Source organism: Tamandua tetradactyla, chromosome 25 (assembly GCF_023851605.1).
Source record: "Tamandua tetradactyla isolate mTamTet1 chromosome 25, mTamTet1.pri, whole genome shotgun sequence".
Taxonomy (NCBI): domain Eukaryota; kingdom Metazoa; phylum Chordata; class Mammalia; order Pilosa; family Myrmecophagidae; genus Tamandua; species Tamandua tetradactyla.
Window position 1 is genome coordinate 39,208,332 of NC_135351.1, and position 19,044 is coordinate 39,227,375.

Sequence of the window (19,044 nt, forward strand, 5' to 3'; positions counted from 1 at the left end):
CCAAAATATGTTAAATCCTAAACCTTAATCCCATGATGTGACTTTTAACTGAAAATAGGGTCTTTGAAGATGTAATTAGATGGAACTAGAACTATTTCGAAAAGAAAACCTATTATTCTGTGGTCTTGGATTTCTGCTAACTCAAACTTGACATAGCTCTAAACTGTCATTGATTCTTTGGGCACCCACCTCTCAGATAGGTAGAATCTGGTTTCTTAATTTATTTTTCATTTAAATTAATGTTAAAGGCAAGCCAGGTTCATAAACAGTAAAGCCAATGAGAATCTTTCAATTAAAGTTATATTTGGATTTTTTTCTGTGACATTCACTATGACATTCACCTGCACACAAAAAATTTGGGCCCTGAGAAAGTCATGTGTCTGCAACAAAAACTGCAAAATTCCCTTGGAAATGGGATAGAAGTTCCTAGAATCTCACCTTGATGATTTCTGACAGTGAAACTACACTGTCCCCTTGGTTCCCCCAGAGCACTTTTGTGTATTTCTATCACTTGTATGTACCCCATTCTAATGAACTTCTCTGTTTTTATCGAACTGGGCTTTGGTGAGAAGCCATTGGCCCATACCAAGAATTGTTATAATAGCCCCACTTTATTTGCTACAAGGATATTATTGAGGATGTTCTTTATTATATCACATAGCATTACCTTTTTGAGGATCCTTGGGGGAGTATTTGTGCTTTTGTTTTCTATTCTTTTGTTGGTCTTATAGCAAGAATTGTTATGTGATTTGCCTGAGCCATTGGTGTCTTTTATTTGGTGGGACCGGTGGACTGCATAAGCAATCATGTTTCTCTACTTACAGGGATTGCTAAAAAGTTTCCAGCCACATTCCTGGTGGGTCCTTGGCAAATACACAGAGGCCTTCAGTGTATTTATCTTGTGTTTTAGCCTGCCTCTAGTGTATGATTCCGTCATTGCCCTTCCTTTGCCTTATCTTTCTCCCTTCCTCCTAATAAACTTTGTTTTCCTGTGTTGGACATCTCTTTGTTCCCCTCTGAGTCCTTTTGAAGAAAAGCATGAAAATAAAGAAGGATAATTCTGTGAGCTCCGTGTGAGTGGACTGGGATTGGTTCCTCAACATTTTGCACTTGGATTTGACACAGAGCTTCATTAGATGCCTAGCGAATATTTTTGAAAGTAGACTAAATGAAGTTTCAATTATAAAATAGGAAAGAATCATCTGGTAATTTGAGCAACACCTGTTTTCTTTTCCATGGGAAGACAAAGAGAAAAAAACATCATATTGTTATCTACACACAGAAAGCAGAAGACATTCCTTATGTGAAAAGCCAGTCAAGGCTGAATGGATGGATTAAACCTCAAATCTCTTATTTTTAATGTGTTGATACAATGCTCATGACACTTTCATTGCTTATAAACCAGAGACAGTGACAGATGCTCGTTACCCACCTGTCATGGGGTCTTATATACAAGACGTACTAGATCAAAATATGCTGAATTAAGTTCACTCTCTGGATGTCAGGGTTGGGAAACTGAGTCACCTGGAATGTTTGGCAGGGAATGTCTGGCATTTCTTTCCTCTCAGACTGAATCCTAAAAAAGTCTAGGGAAACCACAGCATTCAGGAGTGTTGACTTGCTGCAGAGTTGGTATAAAAGGCATCTAGCTCAGAAGCTATTGTTTTGTAAGGACAAAAAACCGTATTTTGCCAAGAACTTTAAAGTCTTGATTAACTGTAGATTAATTTTGTTCTTTAAAAGCAATCCAAGATAGAAAATATCAGATTCTTCTTATTCTTTTGGGCTTTACTAAAATAGAAAATGCTTACAGTTTATTATTTGCGAGTGCTGAAATTCATGGTCTCTAGCTAAACTGAATAAGATGTTACTGTGATAACCTTAAAGATCAAAGATGTTTGTCTTTAGGTTCCATCATTTCTTCCTCCAAAATACCTCCCACATTTTTCTTCCCTCTCTCTGCCCTGTCACCTCCCATATCTCAGGCCCTCGGGATCTCATCCCATCAAGGATCCAATCAGCATTCAGCGGGCTTCCTTGTCACCACTCTTTCTACCAAATTAATCTCAAATGGCGTCAGAATATTCTTCCAAATATACTTTTTAAATCAGTTACTCCATATCTAGTAACTTACAGTTAATTTCTTACACTGCATAAATCAACTTTAGACTGCCTTCAAAATGTTGCTTCTCACTTTCTCCTGTGCCCTGGTTCCCAGCTGTGCACCCAGCCTGCCCTCTGTTTGTAATCTTAGCATCCTGCGAGGGCCCCTGGCTTAGTCTGCCCCTTTAAGGTATCTATCTTGGCACGCCACAGGATGTAGGGTGTGGTTTGTTTTTGGATAAGATGAAAGTTTTGCACTGAAAACTGTTTATCCTTGACCTAGAACTGCTACCCAGAGCTCTGCTTTTGGAAAAATTCTTGTTTATGATTAAAAGGAAGTTCAATAGCAGCAGGCAGTGAAAGTAAACTTTAGATGCTCTTGGGAATAATAATGCCTACTATTTATGGAGCACTTACCATGGCTAGGTATGACACAAACATTATCCACTGTCATAGCTCTGAACTGGATACCATTATTATCTTCTTTCATGAATAGCTTGCTCGAGGTCACATGGTTGATAAGGCAGGACTGGAGACCACGAAGTCTGGGTCCTGCCACAATCTCCTGACCTTCACAGAACCTAAATCAGGGTCCACCCAGGAAGCTGGCAGGTGGCTGTTCTAGGAAATAACAAAGACCATTTCAGAGTTATGTGCAAGAAGCAATTCTCTCTATCTTGAAGGGAAACAAAAATATTTTTCTGAACAGAAGAGGGCCTAGCTATGGTTCCAACCTGGCACAGCTAGAGCTTCTGTCACCCTGCCCGGCTCCTTTGTTAGTCTTCAGATGTTTCATTTCACCAACGAAACCAACGGTTTAGGGAGAGCAATGTTTTATCCCAAGCTGAAACTGCTGCCTCAGTAATACAAGTTTGAGTGTGGTAGGTTTGCCTGGGGGGAGAGCACGCCGTTATCCGCAGTGGAAGCCTCTTGACCTAACCCAATTTGATGATTTTAATGGTGGAAGAAAAGGCCCAAGCCAGAGAGAGGGCAGAATCAACATCTCAGCTTCCATTAAACATGCTGCCACTATATACCAGTGGAGACCTCTAAGTGGTCAAAGAGCACAGGAAATGTGCATAATAAAGTACCACTGACTGGGTGGCTTAAAGCAACAGAAACGTAGTCTCTGACGGTTCGGGAGCCAGAAGCCCAGACTCAAGGCATTGCCAGGGCCATGCATCCTCTGCAGCCTGCAGGGAAGAATCCTTCCTGGCTTCTTCCAGCTTGTGGGGTGTGCCAGTGACCTTAGCATTCTTGACCCGTGGGTGCATGACTCTATCTGCACCTGGCATTCGTCTCTCTGGGCCTCTCCTCCTCCTCTTGTAAGAGCAGGCATATTGGAATAAAGGCCTGCTCTGCTCCACGAGGGCCTCCTCTAAATGCATGACATCTGCGATCATCTAGCTCCTGAGGATAGTCACATTCACAGGTACTGGGGATTACCGTGCCAACATATCTCTTACTGGGACACAGTTCAACCCATATAACCCTGCCTAAGAAAAACAGTTCTAGACTTAGAAAAGGAGAGACTTTATTTAGAAAGACAATTGGGGGAATACTCTGGACTTAGGGACTGCAAATGTCTAGAGTCTCAGAGAAAAAGCCTTTTCTTTCTCAGGGAGTGGTCAGCGGACCTCGGCAGCAAAAGAAGTTGGGCAAGCAAGGGGTCATGTTTTTGTAGTGCTCAGCCAGTCTTGGGGTCTGCTGTCAAGGGACCCCAAGTGCTTGGTCAGCAGAATGCAGGGGCCTGTGGGGCAGAGGGAGGCCTGCCTGTGGGAGCTGTAGTGCCTGCTCCTTTCTACTCATGCCTTTAAGTGGCACACACTGGGAGTGGGAAATGGCTATGGGTGGAGTGATTACATCACAGGTATCTACAAATGCTACAAATCAGGGCTGCCTCCCTCTCTACTGGCTAGCTGGTTTATCAATAACATCCCACTGAAACTACCTCAAAACTTGGTAGCTTAAAACAGCAACTGTTTATTCTCTCTTAACATCTTGTGGGCTGACCGGGCTCATCTGGGCAGCCGGTCAGCACATGGCAAGGCTCTGGGGTTTCCTGTAGTTGCATTCACTGGGGACAGGGAGTCTCAACCTTGGCATGGCTGACATCTGGGGCCTCTAGCTCCCAGTTGTGGGGGCTTCCTGTGCACTGCAGAATGTTTGGGGGCATTGCTGGCCTCTACTCACTAGATGCCAGCAGCAACAAGCAAAAATGTCTCTGGCCCTTGCCAAATGTCTGCGTAAGGAATCCAGGGGAGTCGCTTGCCTTCCAGCTGCCCAGGCCCCTCTCCATGTGGCTTCTCATCATCCCATGGCCCAGCTCACATTCCTCTATGGTGTGGCAGCTGACTTTTAGGAGAGCAAGTGTGAGCTAAGGAGGTGCATCATATTTATCATATTCTAACTGCTCAGAGCACATCCCAAGGCCAGGTCAGAATTTCAATTTATCCTCACTAGGCTGTTCAGACTAATTTGTATTCTTCAGTTTGCTCATAACAGCACAACTGCTGTTTCTGAGAATGATGCAGTATCATGAATATGCAGCTGTGTTACACCATTTAGAATCAGCCCTTAATGCCCTTATGTCACTATAACAGTTGGAGTTTATAGAGCTTAAAGATATTTCCCAAGGTGGTTTCCATGAACTAGCTCTTTACAAGTGGGACTGAATATCCATCTTTTCACTCGACTTATCACCATTGCATTAACTAACTCAAATTGCTAGAAGTAGGCAGTTTTTGCTCTAATGCACATTTCCCAAAAAGCATTTAGCAGAATTCTAGCTCCATAAGATATAAATGGCCTTACATGTAATAGGGCTTATAGGTTGTATAAGTTTGGGAAGTTCTGAGTTGTAATGAAGTGACTTTCCTTACTGGTGAATGTCTTAAGATCTTTAAAATGCTAAAGTACATTGCAATTCAAAAAAGTCAAACTTTGCAGACAATCTAAGAAAAGATTAAAGCTCTGTGGTTAAATTGTGCCTTAGAATGGTCGCTTAGAAAAATACTGATTTAATTGGGAAGAAACACAGGGGATCCTGAAGATGAAATTTAGGTGAAAAATGTCTTTGAAATTCCAGTGCCGTATCTGGAGGAGATGCCAGAAATGCACGGTGTAGAGCCTGGTGAGTCCATGTGGCCACCACAAAGGCCAAAGGAGATATTGCTTGCATGGCTCCTTGTTCACAAAGCCTTCCACAGAGCAAACCCCTTTTGTTTAAATACCGTGCTAGCAACGGGAGGAGGGTGTTACCTCTGCCATAAGAACAGTAATGATGCCCTAGGCGACTCTTTTTCTCAAGGTTGCCTTTGGATTATTCCTTCTAGGCATATCTCTGTACCTTCCTTCACTCCACGAATGTGTGCTGACACCAAGAGCCAGACACTGTCCTAGGTACTGAGGATGCAACAGAGACATTCTTGCCCTCTTGAAAACTGACATTCTCATGGGGACAGACAGGCAGCAAGCAAAATAAACAAACATACAAATAAAATTGAGTATGGAAATTAAAATATAGTAGTTAAGCACTCCTGGGGAAAAAAATAAAGCAGGGAAGGGAGACAGGGAGGTTGTGGTGAGTTCCAGCTTCCTCCCTGGTCATCCAGGGCTGGGCTGTGCCCAGCTGTGTCCATGGCTGTTTCTGTTGGCCACTCATGATGTCCTCATTTCCAACCAGCAAACACAAATCTCTCTGGCTTCCTCGCATGACTCTGTGGGCTCCAATCTTGTTCTTTCCTTCTTGCCTGACTTGAGACCACCGTTTTTGTGAAGCCTTCTCGGACAGTTCTAGCCTTCATGGACCCTTCTATCTTCCAAAGATCCAAGGGACTCCCCTCCCCCCAAACAAAACAACCAACCCTTCCTTATTATTTTTTTGATTTTCAGGTTAATGGATGATTTTTATTTTTCACATGTGTTTGTTTTGCTACCCTACCCCCCTACTAACCACTCTCCTCTTCCCCCCCCACCCCACCCCACAACACACACCACTCTTCTCCTATCCCAGTAGAATGGAAGTCTTTTGAGTCTGGATTGTCTTTACATATTTACAAAACTTCCAAGACCTCTTGATGATGGGCTGATAGGAAGAAGTATAAAAGAAGAAAGAAATGATCCCTGCCTTTTAAGACCTTAAAATACACTGAAGAAAGAAAACGCCCTTCCTGAGAGAAGATAGAAGAATGACAGCTTGTGTATTATCAAGCGTTTGGCGGTATAGTTGGTTAACAGGTGGCTTTCATCCATGCCAAATGGACTTTACATCACGGAACAGTAAGTTTTACAAAACAATAGTTTCTAAATGAAATGCTTTCTGCTATTTTTTATTCTGTTTCAAAAAATGCAGATAGAAACTCACCTACAGGAGGTGATCCAGTTTGGAAAATATTGGCAGATTTAGGTAGTGAGCACTGGGATGGGTAAAGTAAGAGTGTGGAGTGTGGTAAGTCCGGGGAAGTCTGACTTGGAACTGATTATAATTGAGAAAGTCCTTGAAGGAAGTTTAGATTATCTGGGGTCTTGGACAGTGTTGATTCTGAATTGGGACAACAGAATGTGCAAAGTTACAGGGAAGTTACAGGGAAGACCAAGGACAAAATTCTGACTCTTTTTTTTTTTATTGACTGGCTTTATAGATTATGGAAATGAAATAAATTCAAAATAGATTTTGAGCGTGAACATCCGAGAAAAGCAGTAATATTAATAATTGGGAAGTCTAATCAGAAAGAACTATGTTAAATAATTCATATATTTACATTAATGCACCTTTTTTTGGGTCAAGTTCTTTATATTCACAATTGTTACCATTCTTCAAAGTAAACCTTGACACAGAAGAGGCTATTTCCCAAATAAACTGATACGATAATAGACCTTTTTACAAGGTATAGCTGCTCAAAGTACCTCTTCAGCAGACTGGGTTTCAACACCTTTTTGTTTCTGTTTCATTTGGATACACAGATTGCACATTACTGTGACATTTCAAGAATTCCTTAAGTCCTTATGATTTCTGGATCAAGCTGTTTGGACACTCGGTTCCTTGTGTCCTCGCCTCAGGTTTACTTAACACCACCTATGGCATATACAGCCCAAATAAATGATTTTGTTGGCCCTCAGAGCTCAGGAGACCGGCAGAAAGTCAAACTCGGTCATTAGAACAATGGCCATTTATTCTGACCCAGCCCTGCTGATTAGCCAGTCCCTTTTCTCAAGGGAGTAAATTGTTGACCTTTGCTGGCTTTGATTTGTCGCAGTGAGTTTATTTTTGCAGAGAACTAGGAGATGGGGCAGATGGTGAAGTCTGGAGAAAGGAAAACTTGCGTAGAGGTGATTTTTTTTTTTAAAGTTTATTTCAGAGCACATGACTTGGTCAGAGAAATTGAAGTATAAGCCAAGAGTAGATGGACATCGCATAGCAGCTGTGATGGGTTCCTACAGCTCTTACTTCCTCCTGGAATGCTGGGAGGGAAGGACCCTGTCTCCTCACCCACTGTCTTTTTTGCTCCTTTGATAGGTTCTTCTCAATTGTGAATCTGCAGAAATGGCAGGAAAAAAGGAAAGGCGAAAGAGCTAGAACAGTAGTCCCCTGAAATTCTGTATGGTGAAGATGGAGAAGGAGTACTTTAACTTCAACTAATTTTTTTCTAACATCTTGGTTTTAGTGTTTTGTCTCAGCAGCAAAATATACACACACACACATACACACAACCCTAAAACTATGGCTGCTGCACCCAATTTGACTAAAGCTATTTTTAATGATCTACTTGTAACAGGTTATCAAGGCTGAACAAGGAACAAGTGGCTCAGCTTCTACTTCCTCCCTTTTCATTTTGTTTCAGTTTGAATCAGGAGGAGGCTCAAACAAGCAGCAAGGACAGCAACTGGCTGGAGTGCTTTGAACCAATTATGAAATTTTTGTGGGAAAGCTTCCAATTCTTAAGTCTCAGTCATGTAGAGGTGGGAGGCAGCTGGTATGAACGTCTGTCTGCAGGGTACATGCACACTTGGATCCAATTTGGCACAAGAGCAATGCAATGATTCAAGAAAATAATTATCCTCCTTTACTTGTACCCTAACCTAAAGCTGCTTCTTCCCCACCACTTAAAAAGAAAAAAAGAGGCCAAGGTCATCCAAATGTTTTGAGAACTTCCAATCACCTATAGTGGTCCTGGGAGTAATGAAATTAGGCTAACTCTGCATAGGGCACGCACTCTTATTATTTTCCCTAACAGCTCTGCTGTTCTCCCTTGTAAAGGCTTGATTAACAACTATTATCATTTCCTCCAATTTTCAGAATTTCTTGACATCCGCCCCCTTCTTTGTCCATCACCTCCATATGGCCACCAACTCCTCTGAATCTCCTTCCGAAGTGCATTTATTCATTTGCCCATCTATTTTCATTTGTCATTTATTGAATACCTACCTGTCCTGGGCACAATACTGGATAGCACCCAGGACAGTTTCTGCCATCACAGAGCTTATAGCTTAGTGAGTACTCAGGCAAGGAAATAGGCAATTTGAATATCGTGTGTGTGTGTGTGTGTGTGTGCGCAAGCTATGGTGGGGAAGGGGAAGTGGGGGCAAATAGGGACACTTTGACACAAGCCTATCTTTGGGCTGTAAGGGCAAACTTCCTGGAGAATTGACTTAGCTGAGACGTCAGGAAAATGTAGTCAGAAGAGTGCTTTAGGCATCCTTCCTTCAACAAATTATTTATTGGACTCTTACTGAGTTAGATTTTGTTAAGATCTGCAGAGTGTGTTAGAAAGACAGACACAATTCCTGCTCCCCTCCTGCTTAGAGTGGATCCTGCAAGAGAGTAGACATGAAAAAGGAGGAACTTTTAAATAGATACATGTAAATTATTATTATGGCCCCTTAAAGGGTTAGTTTCCTGCAATATATATTAGAGAACTGAAAGGCTCATCTTCTCGCCTATAAAAAAGTCCAACCAGCTTAGTTCAGCGGTAGAATTCTCGCCAGGGTTCAATTTCAGCCAGTGCACTTCCCCCCAACCCGCCCCCCCAAATCAACAAATGGTGCTGCAATAATGGGATAGTCACATGGAAAAAGAAGAAATGTGACCCCTACCAAACAGCACACAAAAAATACAATAAAATAAAAAATAAAAACGCCCAACCAGCAATTGCTCCCGAGTTCCCTGCTCTCCTTGCTGCTCCAGGTTCTGCTATTGACTTTGGGACTGGTGGCTGCTCAGAGACCTCGTAACTATACCCTAAGCTGAGCGTAGGAGGGTACTCTTCTCTGTATTTCCCTACTTGTTCCTTTATGATTCACAACAGAGCCACAGCCCTTTACTGAAAACTTGGGTTAAAGATTACACTACAGGAGAGAACTCAAATTATCAGCTTCATAGTTCATAAAAAAAGAACCTTATTTATACATTCAACAAATATATGCCAGGTGTTTCCTGAGGTGTATAAGAGATAAAATCTCTGATTTATGAAGCATTCATTTCAGCAAGAAGGAGACATCATTGCCAACAATAGCGGAGACGGTTTTAAGTACTACAAGGCGAACAAAAAGGACGATACTTCTGATAGCTGGTTCGGAAGGTGTTTCGGAAAGAAGTGATTGATTTGACCCCAGACCTGAGGAAAGGGAAGGAGCTGGCTTGGGAAAAGGCAGGGTGGAGTTGCAGAAACAGAGGAGGTGGAGCTCCTCTAGGGGCCCCTGTGCCCGGACCTCGGCCCACACCAGCGGCCAGACCTCGGTGTCCGCGTCTCCCCGTCGCGTCCCAGAGGCTGACTGCCCAGGCTCAGTCACACTCTGCGGGCGGTCCCTGAGCACTCCCGGGGGCGCCGCTTTCGTCCAGGGCGGTGAGGGCGGTTCTCTAGGGCGCGGCCTTCACACCCCCGCCAGGGCCCTCGATCCTGCTTGTTAAGGAACGACTCCGACACCCGCGGCTGAGCCTTTAGATGGGCTCCGGCCAAAGGTCCCTTGTTTTCCAGGCCTGTTCTCCTCTCAGCCGAGGACTGGTCACACCGAGGCCGGAAGTCGCAGGCCCAGACCTCCCTCTGCAGGCCCGCTGGGTCCGGAGGGACCGCCCGGTGACGTCACTCGCAGGGGACGGCTCGGCGCGGGCGTGACGTCACGTGGGCGCCCGGGCGCCGTGAGGTCACGGGGTGGGCGCGGCCAGGCCGAGGCCCGTGTCGTCACGGCGGGGGGCGGGGCCGGAGCGTGTCGGAGACGCCGAATCAAAACAACCCGGGCCCGCCCCTCGCCGCCCGAGTCGGCGCCCCGAACCCCGAACCCGGAGTCCAGATCCCCGAGCCCCTAGGCTGACGTCCGCGCCCGGAACTGGGCGTCTGTGCCCGGAGCCCGCACCCGGAACCCCAGCCCGGCGTCCGCGCCCGGTCCGGGATGCGCAGCGCGGGCCTCGGGGAGCCGCCTGCGCCGACGCCGGGCGCCCGACGCCCGCGACATGCCCAACCCCAAAGCCAGTAGGGGCGGCCGCAAGAGCAAGCGCGCCAACAGCAGCGGCGACGAGCAGGAGAATGGGGCGGCGGGCCTGGCGGCGTCGGGCGTGGCGGCCGGGGGCGCCCTGGCGGCGGCCGGGGGAGGCTGCGGGGTGGCGGCGGGACCCGGGGCCGCGGGGACCGGCCCCGCCACCGCCGCCGCTGCTGTGGGGGCCACCACCGCCGCGGGCGACGCCAGGAACGGTAAGCTGGGGCGGAAAGGGCCGGGGCGGAAGGGGCCGGGGCGGGGGCCGGGACGCGGACAATGCCAGGGTGGGGGTAGGAGGTTCGTCGCACCCCGCACCGCTTGTCTTTGCTGGAGGTCTGAGCCCTGGGTACCGGCGGTCACCTGCGCCCCTGCCCGGAGTCCGCGCCCTGGGTACCAGCGGTCGCTGCGTCCCTCCCTGGGGCTGCGCCAAGCGGCGGGATCGTCTGCATCTCTGCCCGCGATCCGCACCCTGAGTACTGGGTTTCGTCTGCACGCCTCTCCAGGGTCCACGCCCAGCATCGGGAGTCGTCTGCGCTCCTGCTGGGTGTCCGCGCCCAGAACCGGTGGTCGTCTGCGCTCCTGCATGGAGTCCCTATTCTGGGCACCGGGTTCGTCTGCGACCCTGCCTGGGATCCGCGCCGCGTGCTCCGGGGGTCATCAGCACTCCTGCTGAGGGTGCGCACCCTTGCCCAGGCCCCGCGCCCAGCAAAGGGGGTCATTTACACCCCTGCTCGGGGTCCGCGCCCTGGGCACAGGGGAGTCGTCTGCGACTCCTCCATGGTCCGCGCTCTGGGCAGCCGCGGCCAGGCAGAAGCGCGGTGCGCCCTAGGCCGGAGCGAGGAAGGAGGTGCCCAAGTTGAGAAGAATGCTCCAAGTGCAGACTTGGGCTTGGCGCTTTCCTCCCCGCGCTCGCGTGACTCCTGGCACAGCCAGGCTTGCTGGACCGACTGCGCAGGTGAAGAGGCCCCGAGACGGTTTTACTGTGGGGCGGGGGAATGGGAGTGCTTTTTAATTCTCTTGCTCGTTTGAGGAAGAAAGAGAATCTCAACTTGACTTCCGTTGCCAAGCGGGAGTTAACAAAAATCATCTTCTGTGTAATTGTGCTTCCCATGTTTAGGAGGAAGTACAATCGCTTTAGATCCTGCCTGGCCGCGCACCTTTTGAGGGACCCTTAGAAGGGACAGACTGGTTTTCGTTGTAGAGCCCTGGCCAAAGCCTTTTTACTAATTTGGACAGTGCTTTGAGTTCTCTTGGTCAGGCAGTATTTCAAAGAAGGAATGTAGGTATATTTTAATGAAGTGAGATTAGGGACCTTTTGTCTGGCGTTTGACTTGTAGTTTACAGCTTTGAAGCCATTCTTTATATAGATCAGTCATTTTTAAAAGGGGCCCCTGACTAGGGAAGACTTGCTGGTGCTCCGAATATAGGAGGTAACAAGTGCAGCCTATTGGAACAGAACCACAGGCCCCTTGGCTCTGTCTGCAATAGCGAAATGGCCCTAGGATGACTGTTCTTTTTCCTGGTGAAGCAAACGTATCCCTTTTGTGAATTGTCTGAGAAGACAACTTTTGGCTTAGGTGTGTTCTCCATTTTCTCTTATTTTCCTGGTTCTCAAATTCTTTTTGGTATTGAGGAGGCAGAGGGAAAGGCGCCCAGACTCCTGGCTCAGCCACTTAGAGCTTTGTCACCCTGGGCAGGTTGATTTTTCTGAGCCTCAATTTTCTCTTCTGTAAATAGGGAAAAATCCCTCCAGGCCTCCTCCTGGGGTTATTGTGCGGGACAGAGTGCCCTCTCCCTGTGTCTTTGCTGGTCCCCAGTTCTCATATCTTGAAGGCTCCTTACCTGTATAATCCACTTAGTGAAAGTGCCTCCCAGACACTGATGAATGATAATCGATGGCTGTCTGTTAGGTGCGTGCTGGGACTCAGGGGGTACAGTGGGAGTCACGGCAGGAGCTTGCATTCACGAAACTTCTGCCTTACCTGGTGTCTTATTGTGTGGACGCTCCTGGTTGGCTGTTTCTTTTTTTCTTCTTTCAGAAGATCAGACTGCTTTAAGGTGAGGTGAGGAAAGTTTTCCTGAGGCTGGCTGGCAGACATAAAATGTGTATGGTGCCCCTATTGTTACTCTCCTCGGAAGTGGCAGATTCAGGTGTATTTAGCAGTATCGTATATATCTGTGTACAACTATGCGTTTCTTATTTAAAGTTTGCTTCATTAAATGAATTGGAAAAAAGAAAGAAAGAAATGGGTGAAAGTTGCCATAATCGGTAGCAGAGAAGGTACGGATTTGGCTATATTGGGAATTGAGCTGACTTTGATGATGCTTGGTGCTTGGTTCTGACTTAGTGTGAGTCTCCAGAATGATCCATCATAACTGGAAAAAGCCCTCACTGCAGCTCCATATGTTGATGACCACCAGAAATGGATGCTGAGGCCAGCTGTCTGCAAAATTGATGGATACAGAAAGTATAAATGTGTGTTGTGTTTCTTTTCTCTCTTTTTTTTTTTTTCTGTGCCTTTGTGGAGAGGTGGCATTGGTGAATTTTTAAAGGAAGAGGAAACAGATATATGCAAACTCTCAGCATCATCAACTGCCATGGTCAGCCTGATTTCTTTTAAATTTTAAAATGACATTAATTGGACTTTATAGTATTTCCAAGTATATTTCAAATTTTTGCTTAATTGTGACAAATTTGTGAACAAATTGTGACAAAATTGGATTTTGCCCTTACGAACGAATATTAAGAATTAAAACAATTATTCCAAGGAAGTAGTAAATGTACATTTCAATTAAATACCTTTCAATGACTTGCTTTCACCGTTCAAGCCAATTAACTACATCTGCAAGCATACAAACTTAATACTTCACTTAAAATTAAAATTTTGTGTATGGAAAGGTTTTGTGTCTTGTAGCTCTTAGGCAGTGTGGCTACCTGAGCAGGGCAATATTAACTTTGAGTTTAATGCTTGCCAGTAGGTAAACTTAACTGCTTACTCCTAAAAGAAGCTTGATTAGGAGAGCTAGGAGAAGCTATAGTGTGGCTGCAGCCTAAGAAATTGCAGTTGTGCATCTAGGGTAGGTTGAATATTAATTGTAAGTACTTTGTATCCCTAATGAGAAATTTATCAGTCCATTTTAAGATTTTAGTTTATGAGTTTTTTTTTTTTTTTTGCAGGGTTTGGTGCAGACATACAGGATGAGGAGGCATGAGGAAGCACCATCTCCTCCTACTCCATAGTAAAAATCTGCCTGCACATATTTAGCATTTTGCTGTAGGTAGACAAGATTTTCCCCTCATTATTTTTAGAATCTAGTTATCATGTAGTAGATTGGAACCCCGTAGCTTCATTCTGGAATTCTGGTCCCATTAAGCCTCTGCTTTTTGTTTCAGGCCTAAATGTATGGGACCCCTTGATGGTGGCATCCAGTTCTCAGTGGGCCTGGATCCCAACAACGGTTAGAAATGCCTGTTTATGGATGATCATTGTTCAGCTCTCCATCCATTCCTGCTGCCAGAAGAGCTGGGCTGCGTATCAGCTGAGTTCCTTCAACCACCTTTTGCAGCAGATGGAGTCAATTTATATAATAAATGGCTTTGCAGTCACAGACAGAAATCCTGGCTCCTCAAGTTACTCACGATGACCTTGGACAAGTTGTATAACTTCTCTGAGCCTCTGTTTCTGCACATGTAAAACAGGATATAGCACCTACCCATGCCTGTATAGTAAGACACGCCCACAAACAGATGTGCTTACTAAACGTTATTGTTTGTCTCGGATCCGGGAAATGGGCTCAAAGACAGATTTGTGCAGGAGGTTAGTGGGGATTGGGTGCTTTGGGCATTGTTATTTGCCAGAAAAAATGAAGATAGGCAAAGTTCTCTTTGATTTTCTCGTGAAACACACATAATCCCACCACTTAGAGATCGCCATTGATAACTTTTTTTAAAAAATATTTTTATTGATAAATCTTCACACACATTCAGTCCATACATGGTGTACAATTAGTGGCTCACAGTATCATCACATAGTTGTGTATTTATCACCATGATCATTTTTAGAACATTTGCACCACTCCAGAAAAAGAAATAAAAAGGAAAAACTCATACATCCCATGCCCCTTACCCCTCCCTCATTGACCACAAGTATTTCAGTCTACCCAATTTATTTTGCACCTTATCCCTCCTATTATTTATTTTATCCTTTTTTTTTATTCATCTGTCCATACCTTGGATAAAAGGAGTATCAGACACAAGGTTTTCACAATCATACAGTCACATCGTAAAAGCTAATTCGTTGTACAGTCGTTTTCAAGAATCAAGGTTCTGGCACGCTGCAGAGATCACCTTTGATAACATTTTGATGTATTTACTTGTGGCCTTTAAATAATTTTTCTGATAGACTTATAAAAGAATATATCCAAGTTTTGCATGAAGAGGCTCATATTTATTATTTTTTATTTTTTTGAGGTTCATACATATTATAATCTGCTTTTACACTTATGATGGTTTGTGGACATTTTAGCAGCTCAGTAAATATACAGGTGCATCGCTGTTTTCAAATGATTGGATAATATACTATTGTATGTCTGCACCTTGGGTAATTTGATCATTCCGACTTTGTTTGACCCATAGATTCTTATATGTACATCTCTGAGCATTCATCTAGTTTCTTCCTTAAAATAAGTTCTTAGCTGTGGACTTGTAGGTTAAAGAATGTGCATATTTTTAGGATGTTTTCTACATCCCAACAGATTGCCTTGTGGAAAGACTTCTCAGTTGTCACTGCTATCTTGAGAGTGCCGGTTCCCCTGGCCCTGCCAGTGCCTGGTTCTTGTTTTAAAGGCATGCTGAGAATTGATGGTACCCCAGAACATCTGAGCAATAGGAGAGCTCCATTTGAATTGGGAGCCTGGAGTAGATGCTGCCACACTTAGGGAGGCATTCTAAGGCTGGAGTAGCTTCTGCTGGGAACAGCTATGGTCTTTAGTGAGTTGGTGGTCAGGAAGGATTCAACAAAGTATCTGATAGTGGTGATTGATATTTTAGCATGTGGCGATAGAATTAGTGAAGCTGACAGCATAGGTCTTTGAAATTCTGTCAGTGTCTGGACACTGCACCATTTCTCTAACCTTCTGAAGTAATAGGTCTAGAGTTTTTGAAGCTTTAGTCAATCACCAGGTTTGAACAGATGTGAGTTTAAATGTAGGTGCCACAATTTAGTAGCAGAGTGACTTTGGGACAAGTTATTTAACCCTTCTCAGCCTGTATTTTTTTCATGCAACCCTTTGTCAGGGTGGGGGTGGTGTTTGTAAAGATTAAGAAAAACAACATGTGGAAGACCTGGCAGAAATGGGCACTGTTAATGATAGCTTCATGGGTTTTGAGGTGTGTTCTGCCTGGTTCTCCATCCCTCGTGTGTGGACTGAGTGCCTGCTTGGGTCAGATACTGGGATTAGGGCCTGAGGGGCTTGTAGTCTAGTTGGGACCCTTTATAGAAGTAGTTCAGGTCACTTATTACATGCACGGTGCAGGAGTGGCTGTGGCATAAAGAGCGGTGCCAGTGCAGAGGTCAGATATTGGATTAAATATGGGAGCTGCATTTGAAGATACAGAGAAGGAAATTGAGTATGCTGAGTTGATGAATGGCAGAAAGGAGGTCAAGGTCAGGGTGTCCTTTGGGGAGTCAGCCAGAGCTTCATACTTCTGAGCATTAAACAAGAGGCCCTCCCTTCTCTCCAGGCTACACCTGGAGTGTTCATTCATTAGTTCCTTTGTTCTTTCATCTGTTTGTTGTTTTGTTCATCTCTGCACTTGTCTGTTCAGTAGGCATTCTCCTGAGCCCACTGACCTGTAGGACTGAAAGTATAAGGATGAATTGTACCTAGGGCATCCAAATTTTCATTGTCAGGGGCTCCCACTGGAGCTGGGGGAGAGATGTGTAAATACCAGCATCCCTGATAATGTGCTGGGACGTCCACCCAGGGGACTATGTGCCCTGGAGGAGGGGGCATTCCCTCTGAGTCTTGTAGGGAGAGAAGCAGTTAGTTCTGAAAGCAGAGAAGGGTGTTCTGGGCAGCGGGAAGGGGGAAAGGGCCTGAGTTCTGCTGCTGCCAAGGGTTTGGTGTGGCCGGGTACATGATACGGGATGGGGTGTGGGGCTGGGCAGGGAGTTGCCGGGTGGTCCGTGGCCCACAGAGGGCCATCCCTAGCTCCCTGGAAGAAGGGCCATGGGCTGCTCCAGCCGCAGAGGGGGACAGCCACAGGTGTCGGCAGTCCTGTAAAGCTGTGGTGTGTTTTGACAGAATGGGTGTCTTTTGACAGCTTTTCTTTTGATACACTTCAAGGGTCGAGGGGCTGTGTGCTGCTGCCTCTGGTTGTGGTTTTCAGGAAAACTGCGTAGGGGCAGACTGCATGTGCGTGGCCGCTTTCCTGCTACAGCCTGATGGGAATGAGAGGCCGCTGTGTCTTCCCACGGCACTAGCTTTCCGTGCTCTCCCAGCCTCGGGGTGAACTCCTGGGAGCTCATGCCAGGGGGTCTGGCCTGTGTGGGCAGAAGGGACTCTGCAGGAAGGGGCTTGTCCCTAGGGTTTAGTCTTTGTGCCTTGGTAAAAGTGTATAGTCTCTGAGCCAGGTTGGACTAATTACCTTGTTTTGTCAGTTTACATTTTGCATCATCTAATCAGTTTTAAAATGAACACAGGTTGGGGGCAGTGCCCTGGTTTGGATAATGTAGTTGGTGTACATTTTGTGTCTCCATGTTTCAGAACATGTCCAGTTCTCAGTGGTGGGTGAAGTTGCAACTTGCTCTGTGTAGTCAGCAGGATACTTCAGCTTGTTTGTACTTGGCAGGTTTTTTATAAACTGGCAAAAAGTGAGTTGCATTCTAAACATTAAAAATCATGTGTTCTGATTTATCAGAAGTAGAAAGGGAAAACATTATTAATGTTAAATTATATCTGTGAAGATAATACTTAAAAACAACCACAAAGTTAGAAGCGAGAAAACTATTAAGAGGAAGTTTAGAGAAAGTGAGGGAGGAGGAACCCTTCAGGAGGAAGTGCTGAATGTAAATCCTGCAGTCGCTCAGATTGCAGTGAATAAGAAAGTTAGCCTAGGGCACTTATGGCGCAGTATGTTTCATCCACGCAGATACACTGCAGCTCAGATTGGATCACCCCGAAAACAGCAAGTGCAGACAGCCAGATAGCAATCACGGCCCAGGTATCAGTCACACGTCAGGATTTCTGTTTCAATTTGTTGGAAATTCGGTATAAATAGGCTTTTTTAAAGCATACACCTTTTATGAAACTGATAAAGAGGGTGAATTTAGGCAAAAGTTAGCTGGGTATCAAGTTACCTATATAAGTTAGGGAGGTATCTGCCCAATTTAAAATGTGTATTTTTCCCAGGGTGAGTGTGCGTTTGAGCGCTCCACATTATAAAAGCCTCTCAAGAGAGCCCTGACGCTGATGATGAAAGTGAGTTGCCAACCCTGTTTTAGTTTTCTCAAGGAGCACACCGGATGATTCCAATATTTTTAATGGGGCCGTATTTACAACAACGCTTGTTAAAGTAGCACAGCTTAGTGTCCGGGCAGCAAGAGAACGGGAACTAGACAGAATCTGTTCTGGCTATTTTTGATTGGCAGCAGGTACACACGATACTCTGAGCAGCAGAGCCAGGCTGGGTGGAGGCGGGTGTCCACGGCAGACAGGACACCAGGGTGGTGCCAGGGCAGGTACTCTTCCGTGGTGGGGCAGAACCGCGCATGCAACCCGTGGGCAGTGTAACGGATTCTCTGGGTGGCCTCCACCTCCTCGTGTCTGTCCTTTGCGGGCAGTGCGTCCAGGGAGCCCGTGCAGATGTGGTTCCATCCCACTAGGTGTTTGGTTTTAGGGGAGAGGATGATGGGCCGCAGGTAGAAGTACACTAGGTGAGATGCCTGGGCAGGAGGTGTGCTGGACAGAGAGGAACAGGTGACACTGCAGCCCCGCCGAGAGTGCCCACCATGGGGGTGGGGGTGGGGGCTGTGACACCAGGTTCGGAGAGAGAAGCCCCCTGCCCTCTCTGCTCAGGGGGAGGTGATCACCCAGATGCCACAGCTGAACTGCCGTCCATGTCTGGTCTGGCCAGACTCAGGCGCATGCACAAGGCAGGGAGGGAGCAGTCCTCTGCTAAGGACTTCAGCCCAGCACAGAAATGCAAGGAAGTAACTGGGCCATGTAAAGCACTTGGAAGGTCTCGTGCATACCGTCTGATACTGGGACCAAAATGAGCTTTGTCAGACAAGAAAATATCACTCGACTGAGGAAGCCCTCAGCTCACACGCACAGGTCCCCTTTCTTGTTCCTTCTCAGTGTGATGGGGGTGGGGTTGGGAGATTTTCTGGTCTTGGCATTTTGGAGATTGTAACATTTGAACTGCCACTTTCTGTACTTAATGGGTCAGAGTTCATGACTAGGATG

At 46.0% G+C, this 19,044-nt stretch overlaps 1 protein-coding gene and 1 long non-coding RNA gene across 2 annotated transcripts in view; both read left to right on the forward strand.

The window, feature by feature from the left end:
• Window positions 1-966, forward strand: part of LOC143669317 (uncharacterized) — a 32,591-nt gene extending 31,625 nt beyond the window's left edge. The window contains exon 3 of the long non-coding RNA XR_013168858.1: window positions 825-966. This is a non-coding gene — a long non-coding RNA (uncharacterized LOC143669317). The remainder of the gene's footprint in view (window positions 1-824) is intronic.
• A 9,302-nt stretch (window positions 967-10,268) lies between these two features.
• The window catches only part of HECA (hdc homolog, cell cycle regulator), a 36,260-nt gene continuing 27,484 nt past the window's right edge, over window positions 10,269-19,044 (forward strand). Inside the window, exon 1 of the mRNA XM_077143322.1 lies at window positions 10,269-10,790. Coding sequence (XP_076999437.1) covers window positions 10,553-10,790 — 238 coding nt within the window. The 5' untranslated portion in view covers window positions 10,269-10,552. The remainder of the gene's footprint in view (window positions 10,791-19,044) is intronic.